The sequence below is a fragment of the Lepidochelys olivacea genome (genome assembly GCF_965140295.1).
Source record: "Lepidochelys olivacea isolate rLepOli2 genome assembly, chromosome: 1".
In the NCBI taxonomy this organism is placed as follows: Eukaryota; Metazoa; Chordata; order Testudines; family Cheloniidae; genus Lepidochelys; species Lepidochelys olivacea.
The window spans coordinates 202,724,179-202,750,738 of NC_140411.1; the positions used below are offsets into that span (position 1 = coordinate 202,724,179).

At 47.6% G+C, this 26,560-nt stretch overlaps 1 protein-coding gene across 1 annotated transcript in view; it reads right to left on the reverse strand.

The window, feature by feature from the left end:
• CFAP44 (cilia and flagella associated protein 44) overlaps nucleotides 1–26,560 on the reverse strand; it is a 78,290-nt gene that overhangs the window by 23,981 nt on the left and 27,749 nt on the right. The window contains exons 17-25 of the mRNA XM_084616877.1: nucleotides 23,891–24,100; nucleotides 23,294–23,404; nucleotides 16,750–16,902; nucleotides 14,714–14,935; nucleotides 13,986–14,131; nucleotides 12,553–12,823; nucleotides 8,949–9,004; nucleotides 931–1,093; nucleotides 130–260 (exon numbers count right to left, since the gene is read on the reverse strand). Of these exons, the coding sequence (XP_084473003.1) occupies nucleotides 130–260; nucleotides 931–1,093; nucleotides 8,949–9,004; nucleotides 12,553–12,823; nucleotides 13,986–14,131; nucleotides 14,714–14,935; nucleotides 16,750–16,902; nucleotides 23,294–23,404; nucleotides 23,891–24,100 (1,463 nt within the window). The remainder of the gene's footprint in view (nucleotides 1–129; nucleotides 261–930; nucleotides 1,094–8,948; nucleotides 9,005–12,552; nucleotides 12,824–13,985; nucleotides 14,132–14,713; nucleotides 14,936–16,749; nucleotides 16,903–23,293; nucleotides 23,405–23,890; nucleotides 24,101–26,560) is intronic.

Below are 26,560 nucleotides of genomic sequence, written 5' to 3' on the forward strand. Positions count from 1 at the left end.
TCACAAACAGGACATAGATACACTTTAGTTCTATGAAAAAGATGTTCCCTTCTTGTTCCTCAAGGCAGACAGAACTTAGTTAATGAAAGATCTCAAGGTGGAGGAGGGTGAAAGAAAGCTAGTCCTTACCGACTCTGCAATTTCTGTAGCCCAATGCGGTGCTTCTCCTGATCCCAGGCCAACTCTTTCTGCACTAGTTGGATTCTCTGTGCTGTCTGCCTATCCATCTCCTCACGGATTCTGTGGTCCATCTCGAATTCCTGCAGATAAATGGGAAACTGTGTCATAGCATGCTGAATGCTAGATTATGACAGTAGCAGTGGTTAGGTTTAAGACATATTTTTGTTCAGACATAGGAGTTGATGTGTATCAACCCAACTGCTCACTCCAGCAGCTGTTCACCACAGTGGAGAGAACCACGTTCTTCCAAAACTCTTCTCTAATGTCACCCAGCACTAGGCTCCTGGCATATTAAAATATATACATACACACACACACACACACACACACACACCCCTTCTTCCAATCCATCTGAAATTGAAAATCAATGAACTTCAATGCTTCTCCATAGCAGGCATCAAACACAGTGTGCAAGGGCAAACCAAGGCAAATCAGTACTTCCACCCCTTGCTAGCTTTACTACTTTCACTCACTTCAGAGTGGTTCTCTATCATATTTACATTCTCTTCACTGTAGCCTTTAAAGAGTGACTGGAGTCTATCGGTCTTACAGGTACTTCTGAGGCACTAACTTCTGCAGCACACTCAGAAATGCCTGTACCATGGGGAAGCAGTTTACTTAAGGAGCTGGAGTGGGAAGAGTGGGAAGATGGGTTGGTCATATTTTGATTCTAACACACTGGACACAGCTCATTTTAAAGTGGCAGCCTAATCCAGAGATAAAGGACCTATACACCAATCTGATGTGTACCTCTCTGTGTAGCTGCATGTGCTTTGGCAGCTCCATGTTCCTTTGAAGCAGATGATGAAACTCATGCCTAAGGATGATCAGCTCTTGCCTCTTTTTGTTTTTTTTGTCCTCTGCTGCCTTCATTATCTGGTCATATTCCTTTTTTTGCTTGGCATTCTCAATACTGGAAATGCATGAAAAAGGAAGCAGCATTATCTGGATGGTGGCGGGGAAGAGAGAGAGGAGACACCATAGTGTAGCCTTCTAGCCAGGAACAAACATAGATCATAATTCCGCCCTCATTGATACTCATGCAGCTCCCCTGGAATCAATGAGGCTAAAGAAAAGTAGAATGAAATATTAGACTGTAAGCTTTTGGGTGAAAGGATTATCATTTATTATATGTTTGTACAGTGCCTAGCACCAGGGATCCCTCTGGTTTAGTAGGCCTCTGTCAGGGTTCCTTCCCCACTCTGAACTCTAGGGTACAGATGTGGGGACCCGCATAAAAGACCCCCTAAGCTTATTCTTACCAGCTTAGGTTAAAAACTTCCCCAAGGTACAAACTTTGCCTTGTCCTTGAACAGTATGCTGCCACCACCAAGCGTTTTAAACAAAGAACAGGGAAAGAGACCACTTGGAGACGTCTTCCCCCCAAAATATCCCCCCAAGCCCTACACCCCATTTCCTGGGGAAGGCTTGAGAATAATATCCTAACCAATTTGTTACAAAGTCATCAAAGACCCAAACTTCTGGATATTGGAACAATGGAATAATCAGTCAGGTTCTTAAAAGAAGGATTTTATTTAAAAAAAAGAAAGGTAAAAATCATCTCTGTGAAATCAGGATGGCAAATACTTTACAGGGTATTCAGATTCAAAACACAGAGGATTCCCCTCTGGGCAAAATCTTAAAGTTACAGAAAACAGGAATAAACCTCCCTCTTAACACAGGGAAAATTCACATAAAACAAAAGAGAAACTGATCCACCTTGCCTGGTTTACCTATACTGGTTGCAATATTGCAGACTTGGATTACGATGGGTTGGAGAAGACGGATCTCTGTCTGGCCTCTCTCAGTCCCAAGAGAGAACAACCATGTAAACAAAGAACACAAACAAAAGCCTTCCTCCTCCCCAAGATTTGAAAGTATCTTGTCCCCTTATTGGTCCTCTGGGTCAGGTGCCAGCCAGGTTAGCTGAGCTTCTTAACCCTTTACAGGTAACAGGATGTTGCCTCTGGCCAGGAGGGATTTTATAGCACTGTATACGGAAAGGTGGTTACCCTTCCCTTTATATTTATGACAGCCCCTATGTACTATCAGAACATATTGTGACAGGGTCGGGCCAGATGGCTATAGGAGAGTAATTTTTTTTTGAAGCAAAAGATTTGCATAACACACTTACAAAGTAAAAACAGCAGCATATGCAATGTGTAACACAGCAACCAATCACAATTGTTTTCTCATTAGCTTCAGGGGAGGGAAGTGTTCAAGCTTGCCTGGGCCCAGAGCTGGGGGCTTCCTCAACTCTCGTGGTCTTCCACCCTTCCGAGTTACCTGGTGGCCCAGAGCGAGGGGGCTTCATCGACTCTCGTGGTCTTCCACCCCTTCGAGTTACCTGGCGCCACGCCCGAGTGTCACCAACAATTCCTTCCTCTGAAAGCACCCAACAAGAGGGGCAGGCTGTGGGGTGGACAATCCGGGGGGGAAATAGGGGAGGCACGTGCACCCACGTGTGAAAGGACCCCTCTAAGGTGGTGGTGTCCGCAGCATCAATGGCTGGGGCTGGGGTCCCTTACTCTCTCCCCCAGTCAAAGGGTCAGACAAAGGGACCCGGATGGGGACACTGAGCAGAGAACCTTGGACAGTGCCCACCGCTCCTCAAAAGCATCAAGGGAGTCGGTGGACACCGCCCAGAGGAACTCCGCCCGGATACGTGAACGGACCGAGGATCGGAAAACAGCCCCACAGTCAGAGGAAACTCCATCGGCCAACCTCCTCTCTCTGGTTTTATAGATGACCGTTTTAGCCAGGGCCAGGAGGAGGTTAACTAGGAGATCCCGCGACTTTGTGAGGCCATGGATGGGGAGTGCATAAATAAAAAGGTGAGGGGAAAAATGCAACCAAAAACATAATAGGAGATTTGTGAGGAGCTAGAACAGGGGCTGCAGCCTGGCGCACTCCAAATATACGTGCGCTAGGGTTTCCCTCACACCACAAAAGGGACAAGTATCTGGGACGAGGGTGAACCGCGCCAAGTATGTGCCCATGCTCACAGCTCCGTGAAGGAGCCGCCAACTGATGTCCCCGACGGGCCTCGGAACCAAGGTGGAATATAGGCTGGCCCACCGGGGCTGCTCACCCTCCAAAGGTGGCAGAAGGTCTCGCCACTTTGTGTTGGGGCAGGACACTAGGGTGAGGACGTGAAGGGTGTGGAGCACGAGCATGTATAGATGTTTCCTTGGCGCGGTTTGGAAGCGTACCGGCTGCAGTTCATGCAGCCAGCTTGCAGTGAAGGGGTGAGGGGGTTGATTGGGTCTGTGGGGCAGGGGTCCAATTAAAAGGTCCAGTGGGCCTGGGGTAGAGGGTGGGCGGGGCGTGCCCTCGAGCCGGACCCGGTTGAGGTAAGCTCGAGCAGCAGGCGGCAAAGTGGCCTTCACCTCCTGAAGTACGCGCCGGGAGGTGCGAGGTCTGGAGAGCCCCATGTGCCGGGCGAGCGCCAGGGGATCCAGCTAGTCTCCCCGGTCATACTCCAGGAGGTCTCTGACCCTTGTGACTTCTGCCAGGATCAAGCTCTGGCGCACCGAGCCGGACTCCGCCACCTGCACACGGAGCTGGGGGTTGTGTAGCAGGGGCTCCGCGAGGAGATCTACCCCCTCGGTGGCCACCACAGACCTGGTCATTAAAAACAGTTTCCAAGTCTGGAGGGGGTCCTGGTAGAAGACCGGCAGCCCCGAGAGGTCTCGCGGAAGACCTCCCAGATGGAGATAAAAGAGCTGCCGGTCATATCGGAGCCCTTGGATGCGGCGCAGGATGGCGTGCACCAGTGTGCTCCATACCGAACTGCCTGCACCATAGAGGAGCCTCTGTAGGGCCTGGAGGTGGAAGACACGGACCCGAGTGTGTAGACACTTCAGGCCCTGTCCTCCTTCCTTCAGGGGTATATGAACCACCTCTACAGGGGTCCAGTGCGTTCCTGACCAAAAGAACCCCAGAATCGATGTCTGGAGGTTGGTCAGGAAACCCGAGGCTGGGACCAGGGGGTTGAGCCGGTACCAGAGCATGGACAGGACTAGTTGATTAAGCACCAGTGCTCTCCCTCGGAGGGAGAGACATCGGAGTAGTCCCGTCCATTTCCGGAGCCGCTCTATCACCCCGCCCTCTAAATTTTCCCAGTTTTCCGGCAGAGAGGGATGCGTGGCAGAAAGGTAAACGCCAAGGTAGAGCAGCGGACCAGCGCTCCACTGGATGGTCTGAAGCGCGGGTAGGAGGGAGCTCGCCTGCTGCCAGTCTCCTACTGCCAAGCCAGAGCTCTTGACCCAGTTGACCTGTACGGAGGAGGCTGCTGAATAGATGGCCTGGCAAGCCTCCACCCGTGCCAAGTCGCCGGGGTCCTGGATCACGAGGAGCACTTCATCAGCGTACGCCAACAGGACCAGCTGCAGCTCCGGCTCCTGCAGCACCAACCCTGTCAACTTCCTGCGGAGGAGACAGAGGAAGGGTTTGATCGCCAGAGTGTACAGTTGGCCCGAGAGGGGGCACCCCTGCTGTACTCCTCGCCCGAAGCTGACCGGTTCGGTCAGGGTCCAGTTGAGCTTAACCAGACACTCTGCGGAAGTGTACAGCACCCGGAGAAAACCCACAAACTGGGGTCCAAAGCCAAATGCCTGCAGAGTGCTCAGGAGGTACCCGTGGTCCACCCTATCGAACGCCTTCTCCTGATCCAGGGACAGGAGGGCGAACGACAGACCGTCTCTACGCCCGAGTTCCAAAAGGTCCCGAACCATAAATAGGTTATCAAAGATACTGCAGTCCGGGACAGTGTAGGTCTGGTCTGGGTGGATCACGTCCGCCAGCACAGTCCGTAGCCGCAGCGAGATTGCTTTCGCTACAATTTTGTAGTCCGTGCTGAGGAGCGAGACGGGATGCCAATTTCATAAATCACGGTGGTCCCCCTTCTTTGGCAAGAAGGCGAGCACAGCTCGCCTGCACGAAAGAGGGAGGACCCCGCTCTGCAGAGACTCAGCCCAGACGGTGACTAGGTCTGGGCTGAGGACGTCCCAAAACACACGGTAGAACTCCATGGTCAGCCCGTCCATGCCTGGAGACTTATTAGTGGGCATACGACGGAGGGCTTCCGAGAACTCGGCCAGAGTGAGAGGCAATTCTAGCCAATCTCGGTTGCTCGTGCTGACCATAGGGAGCTCCTCCCAAAGCACTCTGCAAGCGCTAGGGTCGGTCGGATCCAGGGATCCGTGAGGGGGGTGCCATCTTCTGCCAGGAGGCAGGTGACGTATTTCTTAGCCCCCCTCATTTTCTCCAGGGCATAGAAGAAGCGGGAGCCACGATCCATCTCCCAAAGGAGGCGGATGCGGGATCGAACAAAGGCGCCCCGAGACCGATGGTCCTCGAGGGCCCAGAGCTCCTCCCGCTTCTCCTGGCACGCTCCGCAAGAGGAGCGGGTCTTCGGGGCTGGCGGCCAAACGCCTCTCCAGCTCTAAGACCTCCCATTCCAACTGCTCTATCGCCACATTTCTCTGTCGGCTGGTGCCCCGGGTGTAGTCGCGGCAGAAAAGCCGGGCGCGCACCTTCCCCAGGTCCCTCCATCGCCACGCCGAGGGAAAGGCACGCCGCTGCCCTCGCCACGCCAGCCAGAATTCCCGGAAGGATGTCACGAAGCCTTCATCCTCCAACAGGCTGTTGTTAAAATGCCAATTGGCTGGTCCCGGCCTCTCCGCACAGAGGGAGGCTGTCATGGTGGCTAGGTGATGGTCAGAAAATGGGGCTAGCCGAATGCTGGAGGAGTGGGCTCATGAGAGATGGAAGCGTGATAAATAAATGCGGTCCAACCGGGAGTGGCTTGACTGATGGGCTTCCACGCGGACAATGGTGAACGTGGAAGTGTCATCCGGGTGGTGGTCACGCCGGATGTCCACTAGGGAGTGATGTTCAACGGTGTCCACGGCGGCCGGGCTCTGCTCAGTCCCCGAGTGGTCTCGCTCCTCGAGGGTGGTATTAAAATCCCCTCCCAGGACCAGGCACTCGTGAGAATCTAAGGTGCCGAGGAAGGTGGACGCCTGCTCATAAAATTGCAGCCGCTCCGGGCCCGATGTCGGGGCATAGACGTTAATGAGGTTAACCACGAGCCACTCTATATGGACCCAGAGATGCAGCAGGCGACCCAGCACCGCCTCGGCAACCCCTAGCACCTCGGGCCGTAGGTCGGGGGAGAACAGGGTCGCCACTCCAGCCTGCCGAATCGCGGAATGGCTAAAGTAGACCCTGTCCCCCCACTCCAGCCACCAACTGTCTTCGGCGGTCAGATCCGTATGGGTCTCCTGCAAGAAAATCACAGAGTACCCTCCCTCCCGAAGGAAGGAGAGCACCTGGGACCTGCGGAGAGCCATCCTACAACCCCGGGTGTTCAACGTTGCGATGGTGAGAGGTGTCATGGGGGGGGCCGGGGTGGGATCCTCACTGGCAGGGACGCTCGCATCCCCCAGCGGGCCGCGCAACAGTCCTTGACCCATCCCGTAGGTGAGTAATTGGTCACGGAAGACGCGGACCCGCCAGTAGGCCGCGGCATCCTGCTTCCCCAACCCTTTACCTTCCCCCATGAGGGCCCTTATGGCCCGGAGGATTTGAAAAAAATCCCCCCATCGCTGGAGAGCAAGCTGTACCTTGTTGCAGGAGCCACGGACATCCTCTAAAAACTTCCACAGCTCTCCTCGCAGCTCATGGGGGGGTGGGGTTACGGTTTCCCGGTTGTTCCCTGGTGGGGCCCTTGGTGCAGCCCCGTGGTCCACTAAAACGGACAAGCAGGGTGCGGATCCCCGACAGGGTGCCTGATGGGCTGGAGCTTCTAGGCCCGCCTCAAGCTCTGGGGCGATAGGGGGCGGTGGAGGGAAGATAGCAGCTCCTAATGGGTCGGGGCAGGAGAACACAAAGGCCGCTCCCTGGGGGTCATCAGTTGAGAAAGGGAAGGAGACAGCCCCGGTGGCGGCAATAACATTGCAGGAGGTAAATTGGGTAGGGGTAGGGGCAGTGGCAGAGGCGAGGTTCTGGGTTTCGGGAGGCAAGCAGCTGGATGGTGGCGCCTCCCGATCAGACTCGAAGGTTAAGGGGGTGGGGAGGGAGCTCTCAGTGATACCGGGCGCGGGCTCTATGGTGGATTTAGCGGCCACAGCATCAGGAGGTGGATTATCTTCTGTTGGGCCCCCGCCCGGGAAGGAAATCGATTGCTCCGCACCAACAGGGGGTGCCCCTGGCGACGCGTGTCCCGGCCGCGTGGTGCCGGCTGTCACCTGAGCAGGCTCGGTGGTCGTCAGCGGGGTGCCATCAGTGGCCGGGTCGATGGAGGAGTCCAGGGGCTCCTCGGAGGTGGGAGCAGAAGCAGCAGTTAGGGGGAGGGAGCATGGGGAAGAGAGGGGTGGAGTGAGGTCGCCCAAATCGAGGTTTGCTGGCAAAAGGTCATCCTCCCCCTGGGCGACCGGGGTCAGATCTAGGGCCTCGATCTCCTCGAACATGGAGGAGAGGATACTTTCCGTCACTTCGGGGTTCTCCCCGCTGGCACCCGCCACAACGGTTGCCTCGGGGTTCACGGGGGCTTCGGGTAGTGTCTGGACAGAAGGGGCTTCCTCGAGGGTCTCAGAGGGGAGACACTACCTTCCGGTGCTACCACGTCTTTCCCGGCTGACACCGGTGGATGGGACGCACTCGTGGGCAAAGTGGAAGGTTCGGCATCGGTGCCCCCCTTCCTGGTCTTCCGGGGGGCCTCCGCCTCGGGTAGCTGAGGCGGAGCTCGAGCCTTCCACTTGCCTCGCTTCCCCTGGACTAGGGCCCAGCCCTCCATGGCATCATCTGGGGGCTGGTTAGCAGGGGTCTTGTCAGGGGGTAAAGGCAATGGCTCAGGGACTTTTGGGGGGGACGGTGGGGGGACATAAGGGAGGGAGGATTTTCCCTGGGGCAGGCTCTCTCCCATGCCTGGTGGTATCTCTGCCACACCCTCCTCCATAGGCCCCGCCAGATTGTCAAAAGCGAGGGCGGGGCTCTCCCGCTCGTCTGGGCATTGTAGGGGAGGTGCCCCTTGGGCCTGAGCGCGAGAAGTAGTGGTCCGAAGAGGAGGGGGGGCAGGTTCAGGTATCGGACGGCGAGGGGCGTCAGCAATGACGGGGCCAATGTCCTGCCGGGTCTCGGGGATCCCAGATGCCCCTCCTTGCCGGGCTAAGGGGCAGTCCCTCCGGACATGGCCTGATGCCTGGCAGAGGTAGCACCGGGCTTCCCCCATGGAGAAATACACCCGGTAATGGGCCCCCTGGTGCGGGACGAGGAAGGACCCCTCGAGCGCCTCTCCAACACGCACCGCCGACGGCAGTAGAAGCTGCACTTGCCAGCGAAAGGAAAAGATGTGACTGAGGGTGGGGTCCTTGCAACCTAACGGGAGAGGGCTGATGACAGAAACAGGTTTCCCCAGGGTGGAAAGGGCGGGTAACAGGCCAGCATTGGGGAGAAAAGGAGGGACAGAGGTCAGGACCAGGCGGACGCCCAGGGCCAAGACCCACCAAGGTAGAGCAGGAACTTTGTCACAATATATGTTAAATAATGATGTCAGAACATCATGCTACAAAAACAGGTGGATGAGATGGATGTCTGCATAAAGGCTGCACAGGCATCGAAGGCTCCGTGTGTCTTGAGACAATGGCCCAACTTTGGAGTGAGCTACTGCCTTCTCTAAAAAGGTAAAACAGCTGGGCCACATGACCTGGAGGCAGAGCTACCAGCAAGCGCAGCCTTTCTCACTTTCATCAAGCATGCCTTACCTGTAGGCACTAGGATCCTCAATATCTTCTGCAGTTTTCTCCTTTTCAAGATCTCCCTGTGAAGCAAAAATATAATCTTTGTGTAAACAAAGAATGACACTCAATGGCTCATGAGGCTGTTCCATAAATTAAGGAAGAACCCCACACTGCTGCTCACAAATCAAGTGATGTTTGTAAAGCCAGATGAAACCTTCATGATGAATGACACTACAGGGTCACTAAATATCAGGTTCTAATGGTTCCTAGGCAAAAAGGGGCGACTGCAATACTTACCAATGAACATATGAGGCCAAACTGATCCATGATGTAACTCAATTAACTTCAGTGGATTTGAGTTTGGCCCACAATGAATCCCATTTATGTCTAAAGGTAGCTACAAAATTTGAAAACTCTTCCATGTGACTAAAACTAGAATAGACTAGTTTCTCCCTGAAGAGTTACTTTGATAAGAAATAGCACTTTTAAGATGGACATAAAGCAATGCTGTCAACCTAGACTATGGAAATGATGTTGCACCTAATTCTGTTACTAAGTGCAGCTGCTAACATCATGTCCCAGGAGCAGATTATGATTGCAAGAGCATCCCCTAGTCAGCGCTTGAGGGATAACTCAGTGGTTTGAGCATTGGCCTGCTAAACCCAGGGTTGTGAGTTCAATCCTTGAGGGGGCCATTTAGGGATCTGGGGCAAAAATTGGGGAATGGTCCTGCTGCAAGCAGGGGGTTGGACTAGATGACCTCCTGAGGTCCCTTCCAACCCTAACCTTCTATGATTCTATGTTGTCAAGGTTCCTCCCCACTCTGAACTCTAGAGTACAGATGTGGGGACCTGCATGAAAACCTCCTAAGCTTACTTTCACCAGCTTAAGTTAAAACTTCCCCAAGGTACAAATTAATTTTATCCTTTGACCCTGGATCTCCACTGCCACCACCAAACTCTAACTGGGTTTACTGGGAAACGTAGTTGGACACGTCTTCCCCCCCAAAATCCTCCCAACCCTTGCACCCCACTTCCTGGGGAAGGTTTGGTAAAAATCCTCACCAATTTGTACAGGTGACCACAGACCCAAACCTTGGATCTGAGAACAATGAAAAAGCATTCAGTTTTCTTACAAGAAGACTTTTAATAGAAGTAAAGAAATCACCTCTGTAAAATCAGGATGGTAGATACCTTACAGGGTAATTAGATTCAAAACATAGAGAATCCCTCTAGGCAAAACCTTAAGTTACAAAAAAAGACACACAGACAGGAATAGTCATTCTATTCAGCACAGTTCTTTTCTCAGCCATTTAAAGAAATCATAATTAACACATACCTAGCTAGATTACTTACTAAAGTTCTAAGACTCCATTCCTGGTCTATCCCCAGCAAAAGCAGCATACAAACAGACACAGACCCTTTGTTTCTCTCCCTCCTCCCAGCTTTTGAAAGTATCTTGTCTCCTCATTGGTCATTTTGGTCAGGTGCCAGCGAGGTTACTTTTAGCTTCTTAACCCTTTACAGGTGAGAGGATTTTTCCTCTGGCCAGGAGGGATTTTAAAGGGGTTTACCCTTCCCTTTATATTTATGACAGATGTTATAAAGATCATTAGAGCCCTGCAAATCCACGGGTATCCACTTTATATCCGTGGACCATTTCTGCGGATAGCAGCATGGATGCAGATACAAATTTTGTATCCGTGCAAGGCTCTGACGGTAAGAGCCAGGCGGGCAGCTGTGAGGAACCACGAAACGGATCCTCCACCTGCCCTGGGCGGGGGGTCCTGGGGAACAGGGACACTGGATGGGGGGCTGCTCAGGCCCCCCCACCCAGGGAAGGTGGAGGTTCCGCCATGGCTCCCCACAGCTGCCTGCCTGGCTCTCACTGTGGCTAGGCTGCGGCTCCCAGCCGCAACCCCCTCCCAGCTGGAGCCAGGTTGGGGAGAGCCGCGTTGGCAGCTGTGGGGAGCCTGGGTCTCTCCACCTGCCCTGGGCAGAGGGACTGGGGGGCAGGGACACTGGGCGGGGGGAACTGGGGAGCAGGGGCACTAAGTGGGGAGGCTGGAACATTTGGCTTGGGGGCTGGAGGGCAGGGACATGGGCCAGGGTTTGCTTGGGTTCCCCGCCCAGGGCAGGTGGAGGGTCTGCTGCAGCTCTGCACAGCTGCCCACCCAGCTCTTATCATGGCCGGGCTGCCGCCTTGCCCAGAGCCAGGTCGGGGAGAGCTGCGCTGGCATCTGTGGGGAGCCTGGGTCCCTCCATCTGCCCTGGGTAGGGTACTGGGACACTGGGTGGGGGGCTGCTCAGGCCCTCCCACCCAGGGCATGGTCCGCCATGGCTCCCCACAGCTGCTAACATGGCTCTCCCCAATCTGGTTCCAGCTGGGCAGGGGACAGCTCAGAGCCAGGGCATGGCCACGGTAAGAGCTGGGCGGGCAGCTGTGGGGAGCCGCAACAGATCCCCTACCTGCCCTGGGTGCGGGGCCCAAGCAGCCCCCAGGCAGCTCCACAGGCCTCCTCCCTTCCCCCAGCCAGGCCAGCGTAGAGCCCAGCCAGGGAGCTGTGGGGAGCCGCGGCGGACCCTCCACCTGCCTGCGGTTCAGGGGTATGGGGGGCTGAGAGCAGCTCCCGGTTGTGTCCCTGCCCCCCAGGCTCCTCACCCGGCCAAGGGCAGGTGGAGAGTTCACAACTCTTTGGGCTTCCCACAGCTGCCCATGTGGCTCTCCTGACTGGGCTCCAGCAGGGGGGATGCCTCGGAGCCTCAGCCTGGCCCCGAGTGTAGAGCCCTGCAAATCTGCTGATATCTGCGGCTATCCGCACGTGCGGATGTGGATATCCGCAGATAATTTTTGCGGATAGCAGATCGAATGCAGATACACATTTGTGTACCCGCACAGGGCTCTAGAGATCATCAGATTTTTACAAACATATTTTAAAGTTCAATCTACTCAAAAAATGATTCTGTCGAGATAGCACTTTTTTACTGAGCAGACCTCCCTTTCTTTTGAAGTCAGATCTGGTTACTTCAGCGACTCATTAAGCTTTTATTAATTCCTTCTTTACTCACAAATTGAGCAACTATGGTACAGAAGCCACTAATAAAAAATAAATATAGGGTCTTTATGATGCCATATTTTAAGTCTCTATTCAGAGTAGAACTGCACTTTAATAAAAAGAAGCACAGAATAGAGAGAAAATCTGTCAAGTCTTTGTTGTTCTCAACACACAAACACATGAGGTGATGATTAACTAAGGGATGCCATGTACATCAACAGAATATACAGACCTTACTTACACTTTTAGAGGAAAGAAAAAAAGCACTGAGAGGAAAAAGAGAAGGAGCATTACAGACATAAAGACTATTATTACATTAGCAGACATTTTGTGTGGGCTCAGATTCACAAATTGCTTTGAAAACCCTCAGTTTTTGTCATGAATGACCCACAATGCGAAAAGCCTGGGTGTTTTTTGCACAGAAGCAGTAACAGCCCAGCAATACTTAGCACTAGAGGGTACTCTGGTATTCATAGATTTAGACGTGTCCTGGAGAATTAATTGTAATGCTTTTACCCATGCACCAGAACACAAGACAGAAGAATTAGGGAATGTCTTCATTCAGTCACTTACTCTTGGAGAGGGCACTTTCGCTTTTAGCTCTCTTTGAATGTCCTCTGGAGACAAGATATTGAAGGTAAAGATGTTGCTATCTGCTCCACAGGTAACCAGGAACCGGTCATCATAACTAGAGTAGATATCCTGGATTTGGCCATAATCATTGTCATGCATGTTGAAGGACCAGTATCCGTTCATCATGTCTGCTGACAGGTCTTTGTCCTGGAGAGGATAAACTCGCACTGCTCCATCCTTCATCCCACAGAACATCAACAGCTTGCTGGTGCTGTAAAGCGAACAAAAGCTAAACAATTCCAGGTACTGATCTAGAACAGTTAATGTTGCAACAGCAAAAAGCCAATGACACTTGTGAACAAAAGCTAACTTAACACAATGGGTGAAATTCATCCAAATATGAAGGGCTGGAGCAAGGTTCTTTCACCCATACCACTTATGCCCTGCACAAGAGATAAAGGCTGTTGGCAAACTAAGTGACCACACAAGAGTGTCCATGCACCTCCTGTACATCATGGATCTGGCTTCGGAATTGGGTCATGGGGTGGCAGAGAAAATCAATATGGAGTAGACAAGGTATGGACTGGGGAGGGCTTTGGATCAGGATTTGCATGGCTCCACTGGGCTCCAACATCCTCCACAACAGGTGCAGGTTGGTTATTGCCCACAGCCTGGATTAGCAGCTAAAGAGGGGTTGCACAGCTGCCACACAGCCTGGTTTGGGGTTGGGAGGTGACTTTCACCTCCCCATACTCCACCCAATAGAAGGAGAGAAGAAGACAGGTGTAAATTACAGTTTTTAGAACCTAAAACGGCTTCCTTGGGGTCAGATCAGGCCTGGTCTCATGGGGTGGGGAGAGCACAAGGACACTCCACTTGTGCAGTCTACATAATGTCCAGTTCAAGTTGCTGGCCTGGTACAATGGAAGTGTGGGGACTGCTCCCTCCATACTCTCCTGGGGAGCAAAGAGCACCCTAAAGGGGGTAAGGAATGGAAGGAGGTAAGGCCATGACTCCATCCCCCTACCCACTGGCCAAGCAAGCACTGAGGTAGTGGACTGCACCCCCATAGGAAGTAGCAGCATCCCAGGGCTTCCCCTGGGCAGAACTTCCCAATGCAGGGATGTGTCTTAAAGTCACAATTGAGCTTTGAGTGCTCAAAAAAGTGGGCGTTTTCAACATGAACATTTTTTAAAAGAAACAATAATGTATTTTACACAGCTGTACTCACAAATCCTACCAATTAGGAATCCTAACGCTGGTAACCAACTAACACTAGGTACCAGGGAATAGAGCAGAACTCTTCTTGAACTCTTGCACGTGGATATTGATCCACACAAGGAAAGAAACAGTGGAATATACCATGATATCTCCAGAGTCCAGTTCATCAGTTTAGTACAAAACAGTAAGTCATAGTGCATAAGCTCTTTTACCAGAAAGAGATCCTTTGGATTGGGTTGTCATCTGTGTTTTCCATAGGAATCACCTCAAAGGGCTCATCTTGCCTGCTTTTAGGGGATATTTCATGATGAACTGGGGAGAATGCACAGTGGTAGAGGTACCCAGAGTCATAGCCACCCTAAAGAAGACAAGGGCCATGAAGAAGACATGAAGAAAGGATGCTGATGCAGGTGTTCAGGAAAATGCGGTTTCATGAATGATTGCTCTTTTCTTAAATTTCTTTTTAAAAATGAATTCATTGCAAGTGAAAGATGCCAGACTAAAAACCCCTGGAAACGCTGTTTATCCACAGAATAAGTCCACCATTATCAGTGGAGCTACAAGCATTTGCCATTCCTCTCTGTCCCACCAATGTGCCTCAGTCATGACCACAAGGGACCACCATCTACTAGTGGGGAAAGAGTTTAGTCCTTGGCCTCTCTGTGGAGGCCACAAAAAGAGTGCCATTTGTTGTGAACTGGAATGACACTGTAAAACCATTTCACAAAGACCACTGAGCACTCACATCAAGCAGTTGGTCTTCTTTGAGCACTTGAATATCTTCAAGCATGGGGCACATATGAGCTTGTGTCCTAGAGGCAAAAGACTTTTATTCCAAATACTTTCTCTACGCCATCTAATCCCCAAGTCCATGAATCTTATTGTCTCTACACTTAACAATCCCTTTCTCAAATCAAAAATGAAAGAATATTTAATTTACCAAAGACAGCCAGAATTTCCCTGGTGCTGAATAAAACCCGCAGACAATGGGGCTGGGCTCCTGTGGGACATAGATGGGTGGCAGTGGCTCCTCTTTCTTAGGCTCTGCCTCTGGCTCTTCTTCTATCTCAATTCCCATCTCCTGCTGTTTCTTTATCCACTGCAACCTTGCCTTCTCCTCCTCCTGTTTCTTTTTCTCTCTGCGCTCAATCTCTTCTTCCCTCTGTTACAGAACGCAGTGAAAAATGAGTCATGAAACCAATGCACCATTGACTGAAAGGACCTCATGATAAAAATGCTAGAAATTAGGGAAGTATTCCTCGCAACTAAGCAGAGATCAGGCATGTCTACACAACCCCACAGTGCAGACTATGGGGGTGTGAAATGCAGCACACACTAAAATGTTGTGCTGCAATTGCCCATACCTGCCCTACAAACACGAACTAAAAGGTACACGTTTCTCGTTAACATAGTCCTATTTGAAATGCGACTGCATTAACACAAACTAGGTACCTTTTAGTTCAAGCTAGCGGGGACTACATGGAGTAGTTACAGCACAACACTTTGATGCACTCAGCAATTCAGACTCCCATAGTCCGCACTGCAGGGCCTGTGTAGACAAGCCCCATCATACCTCATTTGAATCCCCTCATTCCCTCCTCCTCTCATATTCTGCCTCCAAGGACTAACGAAACAGCAAGCACCCTCCACCAGAGACACGCTAAATGCAGCTTTTCCCAAGCCAATCAATCCTTGTGTTAGCCGGAGGATTTGCTTGACTGCAATGGGAGATTCTCTATCAACTCATGGACTGGACGCACTACTTCTGCAGTGCCCCCAAACTCTGTCCTTTACTTGCCCCAAAGTAAAAGCGACCATGCTGGAGACTTGAATTCAGATTCCCATGTGGCATTGCATTGTTTGTGCTCAAACATAAGTTTAAAGTGAAAACAAAATGTTTGTAATGACCTTCCTTCTGAACACTGAATTGAGGAGTACTGCCATTGCCAATTTATACAATCTTTAAAATCTTCATTTTATTAAAATTTATCTTTGCATAAATAAGTGTCAAATATCACACAATCTTTTCCCAGGGACATATTAGCTTTGTAAGGTAGCCAAAGACATCTCTTCTTCCTGAGTACTGAATTCTTACTGTGTATGCTGGGGCTTTGCCAGATCTTTAACAAAACATCGAGGTAGTAGTTATAAATCTTTGAAAATATGGTTGAGAATGGAAATGCCATCACTCAAGAGAGGCAGCTGTGATGTGCTAGACGGAGCACTGATGCTTAGAGTCAGGTAATCAGTGTTCTAATCCTTAGCCTGCCACTGTGTGCTTTTCAGTTTCCCAAAATACCCACTGGTGAAAGAGTGTGTAACGCCAGTGCTATCTAAGGTGTTGCCCATATTTATACCAGCAGTGAATGTGGCCACACATGTCTTCAAAGGAGCGAGTCCTCATTGAGGAATACATAAATACAATTCTGACTTTTTTTTATTTATAAGAGTAGTCCATTTACAGTTATCACAGCACACAAAAAAGTATCAGAAAAATTTAACTGGTGAAAAATAACCATTTTTCATGTTTGATTAACTCAGAAGTGACCAAATGCATGTTTATGAAACTGTTTAAAAGAATTTCCTTTGTGGCTGGGATCAAGCATGAGAAATTACAGCTGTGAGATAATTTTTCTGAAAATTAAAAGACAAAAAATATATTTTTAGAATGGAAGTGACATATTAACTTTAACTCTACTACCACTAGTATAATCCTATAATATACATGCATTATAAGCTATGTTATTCCTCAGCTCCACTTTTTATTTCCATGAATTAGTGTTGCAACATATAATTTTCCAATTGATGAAGCAAAGCCAGGAGTGGTCTGTGCCTGGTCATTCCTTATGAATGGCTCAGCTAGAACCCTGCATTCAGCACTACACAGACTAGCAACTTGAGTGGAGTAGTTTTGTACTCTAGGGATACTAGTAACTGAGGTATGAGAATTTAATTCCCCACAGGACATTTCTTTACCTTGATCCGGGATTTAATGCTGCAGAAATGGAAATACTGTGTGGGCAGGTCATTGATCTCATAGGTGGATACTGTGTCCTGTTCTCCAAGGATGGGTGCAGGAACCTGAAGAGCAAAGCCATTTTCACAGAGCACAAGCAGCATGCTCTCTGCCTGTAGAACAGCACATAAAACACAACCATTAGACAGACATATGGAACTGGGAGAGAGGCAGAGTAAAGCTAAAGGTCAGAAGTTGTTAAGCCACAAAGTCAAAGCACCCCAGTCAACATTCATTTTATGTGATTATTTCAATAGACGCATCACCACCAGAAATCAGAGAATATCATTTTAGACTGAGAGCAGCATGATGATGTTTAGTGTCACAAGGAGGCTTGCCCTTTAAATGAAGCAGGTCCAGTTCCTCTGTGCAAGTACAGGTGCTCCCAGTTGGCCAATTAAAAAGACAGAACAGCACCTGGTGCTCTAAAGGATCAGGGAGCATTAGAGAGGGAGGAGGCTTGTAGGGATGGCTAGAGGGGGGGCTTTGCTAGCTGACCTCCCAAAGGCAGAGAGGCAGGACAGAAAGTTAAAGGCAGAAGAGCAGCAGATGGCATTGTATGCTGACTTCCAAGCCAGAGAGCTGGAGCTGAGGACCAGAAAGGGCTGAAGTTGGGAACAGTGGAAGTACCTACCTGCTTGCCTGTCTGAGATGGGAGGTTAACAGAACAGGGGAAGCAATGGATACTCCACTGCTGAGGATGAACTCCCAGCAGATGGTTTGGGGGATGTGGGTGTCATTCTGCTAGGAAGAGTGGAGATGCACTTGACCTGTAAGGGCTTGGGTGGCTGTCCTGGCAGAAGGCCAGGAGAGGACAGAAGTAGAGCCCAAGGGTGGTGGAGGATGCCAGAGAATGGTATGTGCTATGTTGATGGATGAGCTGTTGTGGGGTTATAAGAACTAGATGCACTGGGGGTGATAAAGGGACTATGTTTTGGGACTTCTGTTATGGATTATTTGCTCTATGTTTTTGTAATAAGCCAGCCCCAAGGCAGGGTATTACTGAGGCAAGAGAGACTGTGGGGAGGGGGAAGTCCCTAGGAGCCTGAGAGAGGAAGGGGGACTGAAGACCAGGTGTTAGGGTGCCCTGCTGCAAGGAGGTGCTCAGGGAAGATGGGGAAACATTCACACTTTGTGAGTTTGGCTTCTTTGAAAGATGGTGTGACGCATGACCAGAAAGGGTTAAGCATCCTGCAGGATAAATGACTCAGATTCAGCCCTTAAAGATATATGGGGAGATAATGTTTGTGTTTTTGTGTATTTACATATATATTGGTAGTGGTCAACAATGTAATCAAACAGTTCCTGTCTATGCTGTATTCCAGGGATTGGCAATGTTTGCCATGCGGCCCGCCAGGATAAGCCCCCTGGCAGGCTGGGCGGGGTTGTTTACCTGCCGCATCCACAGGTTTGGCCGATTGCGGCTCCCACTGGCTGCACTTTGCCGCTCCAGGCCAAAGGGGACTGCGGGAAGCAGCGCAGGCCCAGGGATGTGCTGGCTGCCGCTTTCCACAGCCCCCATTGGCCTGGAGCAGTGAACTGCGGCTAGTGGGAGCCATAATCAGATGTGACAGGTAAACAAACCAGCCCGGCCCGCCAGGGTGCTCACCCTTGCAGGCCCCGTGCCAAAGGTTGCCAATCCCTGCTGTATTCTGTTAATTCAGAGATCAAAAGAACATCTTAACATTTAAATGAACTGTAAACATAGGATGCTGCTGTATTCATCTCTTTGAAATGTATAGCATATCATCTGCAAATGGTGGGAAAACAGGCAATTGCCTTATGTTAATCTGTATGAATAATTACCGGGCGATAATTAGGAAATGACTGTCTATTGTTCGCTGAGGGACTCCAGCCTGTGAAAGGAGGCCTGAATTGTATAAAAGATGTTTGGGTCCCAGTCCTTTTTATCTCAGATCTGCTTAAGCTTCACCAGGGGAAGTTTGAGTTGCAAGATTGAGATCCCAGTTCTAAGCTGGAACACCCTGAATATGATATTGGACATTGGATTAAATTCTAAAAGAACTCTTTGCAACTACCGAGCTCACCATCTCTACTACGAAACTGACCTAAGAACTTTATTCATATCTGTATGTACAAAGATATTTTAACCAATACACTCTCTCTCTTCTTTTTTTTAATAAATCTTAGTTTACTTAATAAGAATTGGCTGTAAGCGTGTATTTGGGTAAGATCTGAGTTATTCATTAACCTGGAGGGTAATGTGTCCAATCCTTTGGGATTGGTAGAATTTTTTAATATGATGAACAAGATTTTCAGTAATCCTCAGCATATCTGACTTGGCTGTCTGGGTGGAGGCCTGAGGCTGGGTTACTGTAAGGGAACTGTGTTGTTGGCTTCTGGGCAACTGGTGAGGTAATAAAGAAGCTGTTTTGTGCTGGCTTGGTAAATCTAAGTATTGGAATATCCACCAGCTTTGGGGATTGTCAGCCCCATTCTTTGCAGGTCACCCTAATTGAGTGACCTCAGCTGGCTCCCCCGGGACTCCGGTAACAGATGGGTCTGAACCAAAAGCTTGTGTCAGAGGTTTTGTTTGAATAAGCAATTGAAAGTTTAGGTGCTTTATCTGTACTATACATATCTCTTATGTCTTTAAGACTGGGATGGAAATCTTGGGGGGAAAAAACCTCCAGCTATCTTACAGGATTTCTGGTCCCTGCTAGATCCCTGAAATGCCAGTGTCAGAGGAATAACTGAGGTAGGAGGAAGAATTATCCAAACTTTTTAAATTGCAATAAAAGTCAAGTTTGCATATAGGTGTTTTTCCCCAAAGGAGGCCTCGGGGATGGGGCGGGGGGTCTTTATTTTATCTGAAGTAATTCACCCAGCCCTAATGTGCAAAGGGAGCTAGCTGCAGTTGCTGTGGGAATCAGAACTTAGAATTACATTGCTTTTGTGCACGTAAAATCTGCAGCTAAAAGTTCCATTAATTAAATGTTCATCTTTTAATCTTCTTCGCTTATATTAAAGTGAGAAAAATGAAGATACATTTGACAGTTATAACCTAGAAATTATACATGCAAATAAATACACCGTTAGAGGGTTTCTGCACCTAGCTGCAAGGTTGGGATAGATACTTGTCGCTGCTGGGCAGGAGGACAATCAGAAGAGCCTGACAAGCCAGAGGGAGAAGACATACTGGTGCTTGTCAGGTAAACAGGGAGCAGTTTGCCATCATAGAATGACTCCAAGAGGGCAGCTATGAGCTAATTCCCACGGTTATTTAGGCCAGGTCTAGTCTAGATAGGGTTTGCCAGTACAGCTATACTAGTATGTACAGCTATGTTGGCAAACCCCCTGGCAGAGACACAACTTATACCAGCAAAAAAATCCTTTTGCTAGTATAGCTTATATCAGTTCCCCCAAACAAAACAAGCTATACTGGCTAAAGGACTTTTTTGGCCAGTATAACTGAATCTACACTTATGCTAATAGAGATCAAACAAGATTTGTTTTCATCTGTCTATCTCCTGTAGTTTGCTATTACATTACTTCTACATTATGATACCCTGTAAGTAAATAACCCTAGATCAAAGGTATGTTAATTTGAGATAGTAGTCACATGTTAAAACTTCATAAAAACTAATGGAATGTTACTTGTATTGTTTTTGCTTATCTATTTCTATTATAATGTGATGGCAGGTAATTACATTATGTATAGTCTTGTAACTAAATAACCCCCTAAATGCAGATGAAGCCTTGGGGAAATGCAAACAAAGAAGAGTGTTAACTTCAAAGCAAGGGCATTGTGTTCAATGGGAAATCACAGACTCAGTCTGTATTTCTTACTCATCAAAACCCATGTGGGTGAAGACACTGTTCAGACTATTTTCTGGAGAAGTTTAAAAATGGATTTCATGGAAAGATCCTGTATTTTTGAACTGTTTGGACACCTACAGGGAAGCATTCCAGACGCAAGGCAGAGTTCCCCAGTGTTATTCTGGGTGACCCTGAGAGGCTTTTGGAAAGCTAGCAGATTACTACATTTGGATTTAAAAACTTTGACTCACCTGTTAATGTATTTTACCTGCTTTAACCTCTAAATAACTCATTTTTTTCTTAGCTTATAAATCTTTAGTTAGTTTACTAGAGATTTGGCTACCAGTGTGACCAGTGTAAGGTCCAGAGTTCCAACTGATTTGGGGTAAAGGACTGATCCTTTGGGATTGGGAGAAACCTAATGTGATTTTTGGTTTATATAACCTTTTATCACAAACTCCAGTTTGTCTGGATGGCAAGATGGGCTAGAGAGCTTAGGGAGACTCCCTGTGACTCCATGGTAATACTGGTATAGTGATCCAGGAGTGCACATTTGTTACTGGCTTGGTGAAATCTAACTATAGAATGTACCACCAGTTTGGGGTGTCTGCCCTGTTTTCTGACAGTCTGACCTGAGACTGGCACTCTCAGTTGTGAGCCACTCCAGACAGCATGACAATCTATGGTAGGGCTTTCTGCTGGTTTATAAAATTCATAAAGAATCACATACCCCCAACCAACAATATCACCCTGGCAGAAGTTTCTAGGGTGAACCTGGCCTTATTAAACTTTTGAAATCTTTGTTTTTAATAACAAAATTCTATCTGAATTAGTCATGGACAAACATAAAAGGCACTGGAGCTTGAGTTCAGAGAAACACCCAACGGTTTGCTTTTGGTGCTTTGAAAACTTTGTTTACAATTGCACATGCCTATTTGAACATGGGCAACAGGCACAGTCAATGTTCAAACCAGTGCTTTTTAAATGAAAACTAAGCCTTAAACAACAAGGAGTACTTGTGGCACCTTAGAGACTAACGCATTTATTTGGGCATAAGCTTTTGTGGGCTAAAACCCACTTTATCAGGTGCATGGAGTGGAAAATACAGTAGGAAGAGATAAATACATAGGACATGAAAAGATGGGGGTTGCCTTACCAATTTTAAGGAGACAATTCAATTAAAGTGGGCTATTATCAACAGGAGGAGAAATCACTTTTGTAGTGGTAATCAGGATGGCCCATTTCAAACAGTTGACAAGAAGATGTGAGTAACCGTATGAGGAAAATTAGCATGGGGAAATTAGTTTTTAGTTCTTGTAGTGACCCATCTACTTCCAGTCTTTATTCAGGCCTAATTTGATGGTGTCCAGTTTGCAAATTAATTCCAGTTCTGCAGGTTCTCATTGGAGTCTGTTTTTGAAGTTTTTTTGCTGAAGAATTGCCACTTTTAAATCTGTTATTGAGTGTCCAGGGAGGTTGAAGTGTTCTCCGGCTGGTTTTTGAATGTTATAATTCTTGATGTCTGATTTGTGTCCATTTATTCTTTTGCCTAGAGACTGTCCGGTTTGGCCAATGTACATGGCAGAGGGGCATTGTTGGTACATGATGACATCTATCACATTGGTAGATGTGCATGTGAACGAGCCCCTGACGGTGTGGCTGATGTGGTTAGGTCCTATGATGGTGTCCTATGAATAGATACGTGGAGAGAGTTGGCAACGGGGTTTGTTGCAGGGATAGGTTCCTGGGTTAGTGTTTTTGTTTAGTGGTGTGTAGTTGCTGGTGAGTATCTGCTTCAGGTTGGGGGGCTGTCTGTAAGCGAGGACTGGCCTGTCTCCCAAGGTCTGTGAGAGTGAGGAATCATCCTTCAGGATAGGTTGTAGATCCTTGATGATGTGCTGGAGAGGTTTTAGTTGGGGGTTGAAGGTGACGGCTAGTAGCATTCTGTTATTTTCTTTGTTGGGCCTAACAGAATGCCACTAGCCCTTTGCCAACTCTGCTAATTTTCCTCCTACTGTTACTCACATCTTCTTGTCAACTGTTTGAAATGGGCTACCCTAATTACCACTACAAAAGTGATTTCTCCTCCTGTTGATAATAGCCCACTTTAATTGAATTGTCTCCTTAGAATTGGTAAGACAGCTCCCATCTTTTCATGTCCTATGTATATTTATCATCCTACTGTATTTTCCACTCCATGCATCTGATGAAGTGGGTTTTAGCCCACGAAAGCTTATTCCCAAATAAATTTGTTAGTCTCTAAGGTGCCACAAGTACTCCTTGTTGTTTAAGGCTTAGTTTTCATTTAAAAAGCACTGGTTTGAACATTGACTGTGCCTGTTGCCTCATTGTTTTAGCTGACATAGACTAACACGGCTACAACTCTTAAGCCTTAAAAGTTTCACTCGCGGATGCAAAGGCTTGTTTCTCACACAGGAGCAAGTCAAGGTGGTGGCCAAGTTTTTGATGGCTTCCAGGTGATCCTGCACTCTGTTGCTCAGGTCCAAAACACTCCTAAGTGATTGCACTGAAGGACAATTCTGTTTAGTAATAGCTCTCATCCTGAAATGGCATGAAGCTTTTGGCAGCAAAGTGTCTGTAATACAGTGCTTAGATGAGGATTCTTCATCCTTAAGATAACAATGTAGGATATAACATCAGTGTGTTGAAACAGCATCTTTTAAAAATAAGATCCAAGCACCAGGAAAAACATTCACCACTCACGTGAGAAAGTGGAGACCACTGTAATGACTGCACAGGCCCAGGGACACAAATGTATCCAATTGGCTCATATTTGTCTTCAACAGCAAAGAAGAAGACTGTTTTGTCTTTACTCTGAGAAAGAAAAGAAGATAGATAACAAAAAGCATGCATTTCAAGGCTCTCTAATCATTTCACATACTTGCCAACTTCAAATAGGCACATACTCCTCACCTCAATGCCATGCATTCCTAACATTTGTCAGCCAATACAATTCCCTACTAACTGGATAGATAATCTATTTAGACCCACCACAGATACAGAAAATCAGTTAATTCTAGGCACTAAGTTATCCTCTCCCAAGTGCTTTGGGATCTTTTCTCCCTGAGCCTCTCCTGCTTTTGCAGGGGTCTTACCCTGTAGTCCATACAACCCTTGATCTCCATAATCCACATAACAGCAGATGTTATTTCCTGCAATGGCTAAGAGGAGATCACAAGAAAAGCCTCCTTGAGGCAGGTATGATTGGATAAATCAATAAATAAGCACAATCATGTCACCTTAAAATAGATTTATATTTTTGGCTTAATAAAAACAATTCAGTGAATAAGTCAGACATACCCCCGTGGCAAGTACTTCCCCATTTCGTTCATATGCCAAGGCTGTAACTGCAGCAGTGTGGGGTTTAAAAGCTTGTTTCAGACGCATCTCTGCATTCCCTACATTGGTCCGTCCTGCAACAATGGCGAGTCCCCTGGGATCATAAACTTCAATAATGCGAACAACGCCATCTTCAAAGCCAACAGCAATTAGACCTCCTTTGGGATTTACCTGTGCGTAATGAAATTAAAAAACACTTGCATCTTCAGGCAGAAGAAAAAATTTGTAGACTCCAAGGCCAGGAGAGACAAGTGTGATCACCTAGTTTAACCTACATACCACAGACCATACCTTCCTCAAAATAATTCCTGTTTGAACTAACGCATATCTTTTAGAAAAACACCGAACCTTGATTTTAGCCACCACAAACCTTGGTAAGTTGTTCCAATGGTTAATTACACTCATGGTTAAAAATGTACACCTTATTTCCACTCTGAATTTGTCTAGCTTCAACCTACAGCCATTGAATCTTGTTATAGCTTTGTCTGCTAGATTGAAGAGCCCACTATCAAATATTCCCATAGCAGTTGCACCAGTGCCAAATACAGAAGTAATATAACCTCTGTACTCCTACTCAATATTCCCATTTATGTATCCAGGGACTGCGTTAGTTCTTGTTACCATATCATCACACTTTGAGCTCAGCTTCAGCTGACTATATACCATAACCCCCACATCTTTTACAGAATCACTGCTTCTCAGGATAGAGTGCCCCATCCTGTAAGTATGGCCTACATTCTTTGTTAATAGATGTATAACCTTACATTTGGCCATATTAAAACACATTGTTCACTATCAACCAGTTTACCATTAGAACAACATAAGAATGGCCATACTGAGTCAGACCAATGATCCATCTAGCCCAGTATACCATCTTCCAACAGTGGCCAGAGGTGCTTCAGAGGTAATAAAGAGAACAGGGCAGTTATTGAGGGATCCATCTACCCCCTGTCCTCCACCCTCTGGCAGTCAGAGGTTTAGGGACATCCAAAGCATGGAGTTGCATCCCTGACCATGTTGGCTAATAGCCATGGATGGACCTATTCTCCATTAAGTTACCCAATTTTTTTTTTAACCCAGTTATGGTTTTGGCCTTCACAACATCCCATGGCAACAAGTTCCACAGGTTGGCTGTTTAGTTCCTTAAGTTAGTTTTTAACCTGACGCCTATTAATTTCATTGGGTGACCCCTAGTTCTTGTGATATGTGAAGAGGTAAATAACACCTCTTTATTCACTTTCTCCACACCATTCATGATTTTATAAACCTCTATCATATCCCCCCTCAGTTGTCTCCTTTCTAAGACGAATAATACAAATCTTTTAAATCTTTCTTCTTATGGAAGCTGTTCCATACCCTTGATAACTTTTGCTGGCCTTCTCTGTATCTTTTCCAATTCTAATATATATTTTTTGAGATGGGGCAACTAAAAGTAGACATAGTATTCCAGGTGTGGGCTCACCATGGATTTATATAGTGGCATTATTATATTTCCTGTCTTACCTGTTCCTTTCCCAATGGTTTCTAACATTGTTAGTGTTTTTGATGGTCATTGCACATGAAGCACATGTTTTCAGAGAACTATCCACAAGGACTCCAAGATTTCTTTCTTGAGTGTCAACAGCTAATTTAGACCCCCATCGTTTTATATGTAAAGCTGGGATTATGTTTTCCAGAGTGCATTACTTTGCATTTATCAACAATGAATTTCATCTGCCATTTTGTTACACAATCACCCTGTTTTGTGAGATCTCTTCATAATTCTGCAGTCTGCTTTAGATTTAACTATTTTGAGTAATTTTATATCATCTGCTAATTTTGCAACCATTTAGTGATCCATGAGTGGACCTTTCCTCTTATGACATAACTACTTACTTTGCTTAAGAGCCTTTGGGGAGGGACCTTGTTGAAGGCTTTCTGAAAATCCAAGTACACTTATTCACTGGATCACGTTTGTCTACGTATTTGTTGATCCCTCAAAGAATTCTAATAGATTGGTGAGGCACGATTTCCCTTTACAAAAGCTGTGTTGACTCTTCCCCAGCGTATCATGTTCATCTACATGACTGATAATTCCGTTCTTCACTATAGCTTCAACCAATTTCCTGGTACGGAAATTAGGCTTACCGGCCTGTAATTATCAGGATTGACTTTGAAGACTCTTAAAAATCAGTGTTAGATTATCTATCCTCCAGTCATCTGAACAGAGATTGACTTAAGCAACAGGTTACATATACCACAGTTGGTAGTTCTGCAATTTCATATTTGAGCTCCTTCAGAACTCTTAGGTGAATACCATCTGGTTCTGATGACTTACTACCATTTAATTTATCAATTCTTCCAAAACCTTCTCTACTGACACCTCAACCTGGGACAGCTCTTGAGATCTGCCACTCGAAAGAATGGCTCCAGTGTAGGAATCTCCCTCACATCCTCTGCAGTGAAGAACAATGCAAGAATTCATTTAGTTTTTCTGCAACAGCCTTGTCTTCCTTGAGAGTTCCTTTAGCACCTTGATCATCCAGTGGCCCATTGATTGTATGGCAGGCTTCTTGCCCTTCCTGCTTCTGACATACTTCAAAAAAAATGTTGTTATATTTTGGGTCTTTTGCTAGTTGCTCTTCAAATTCC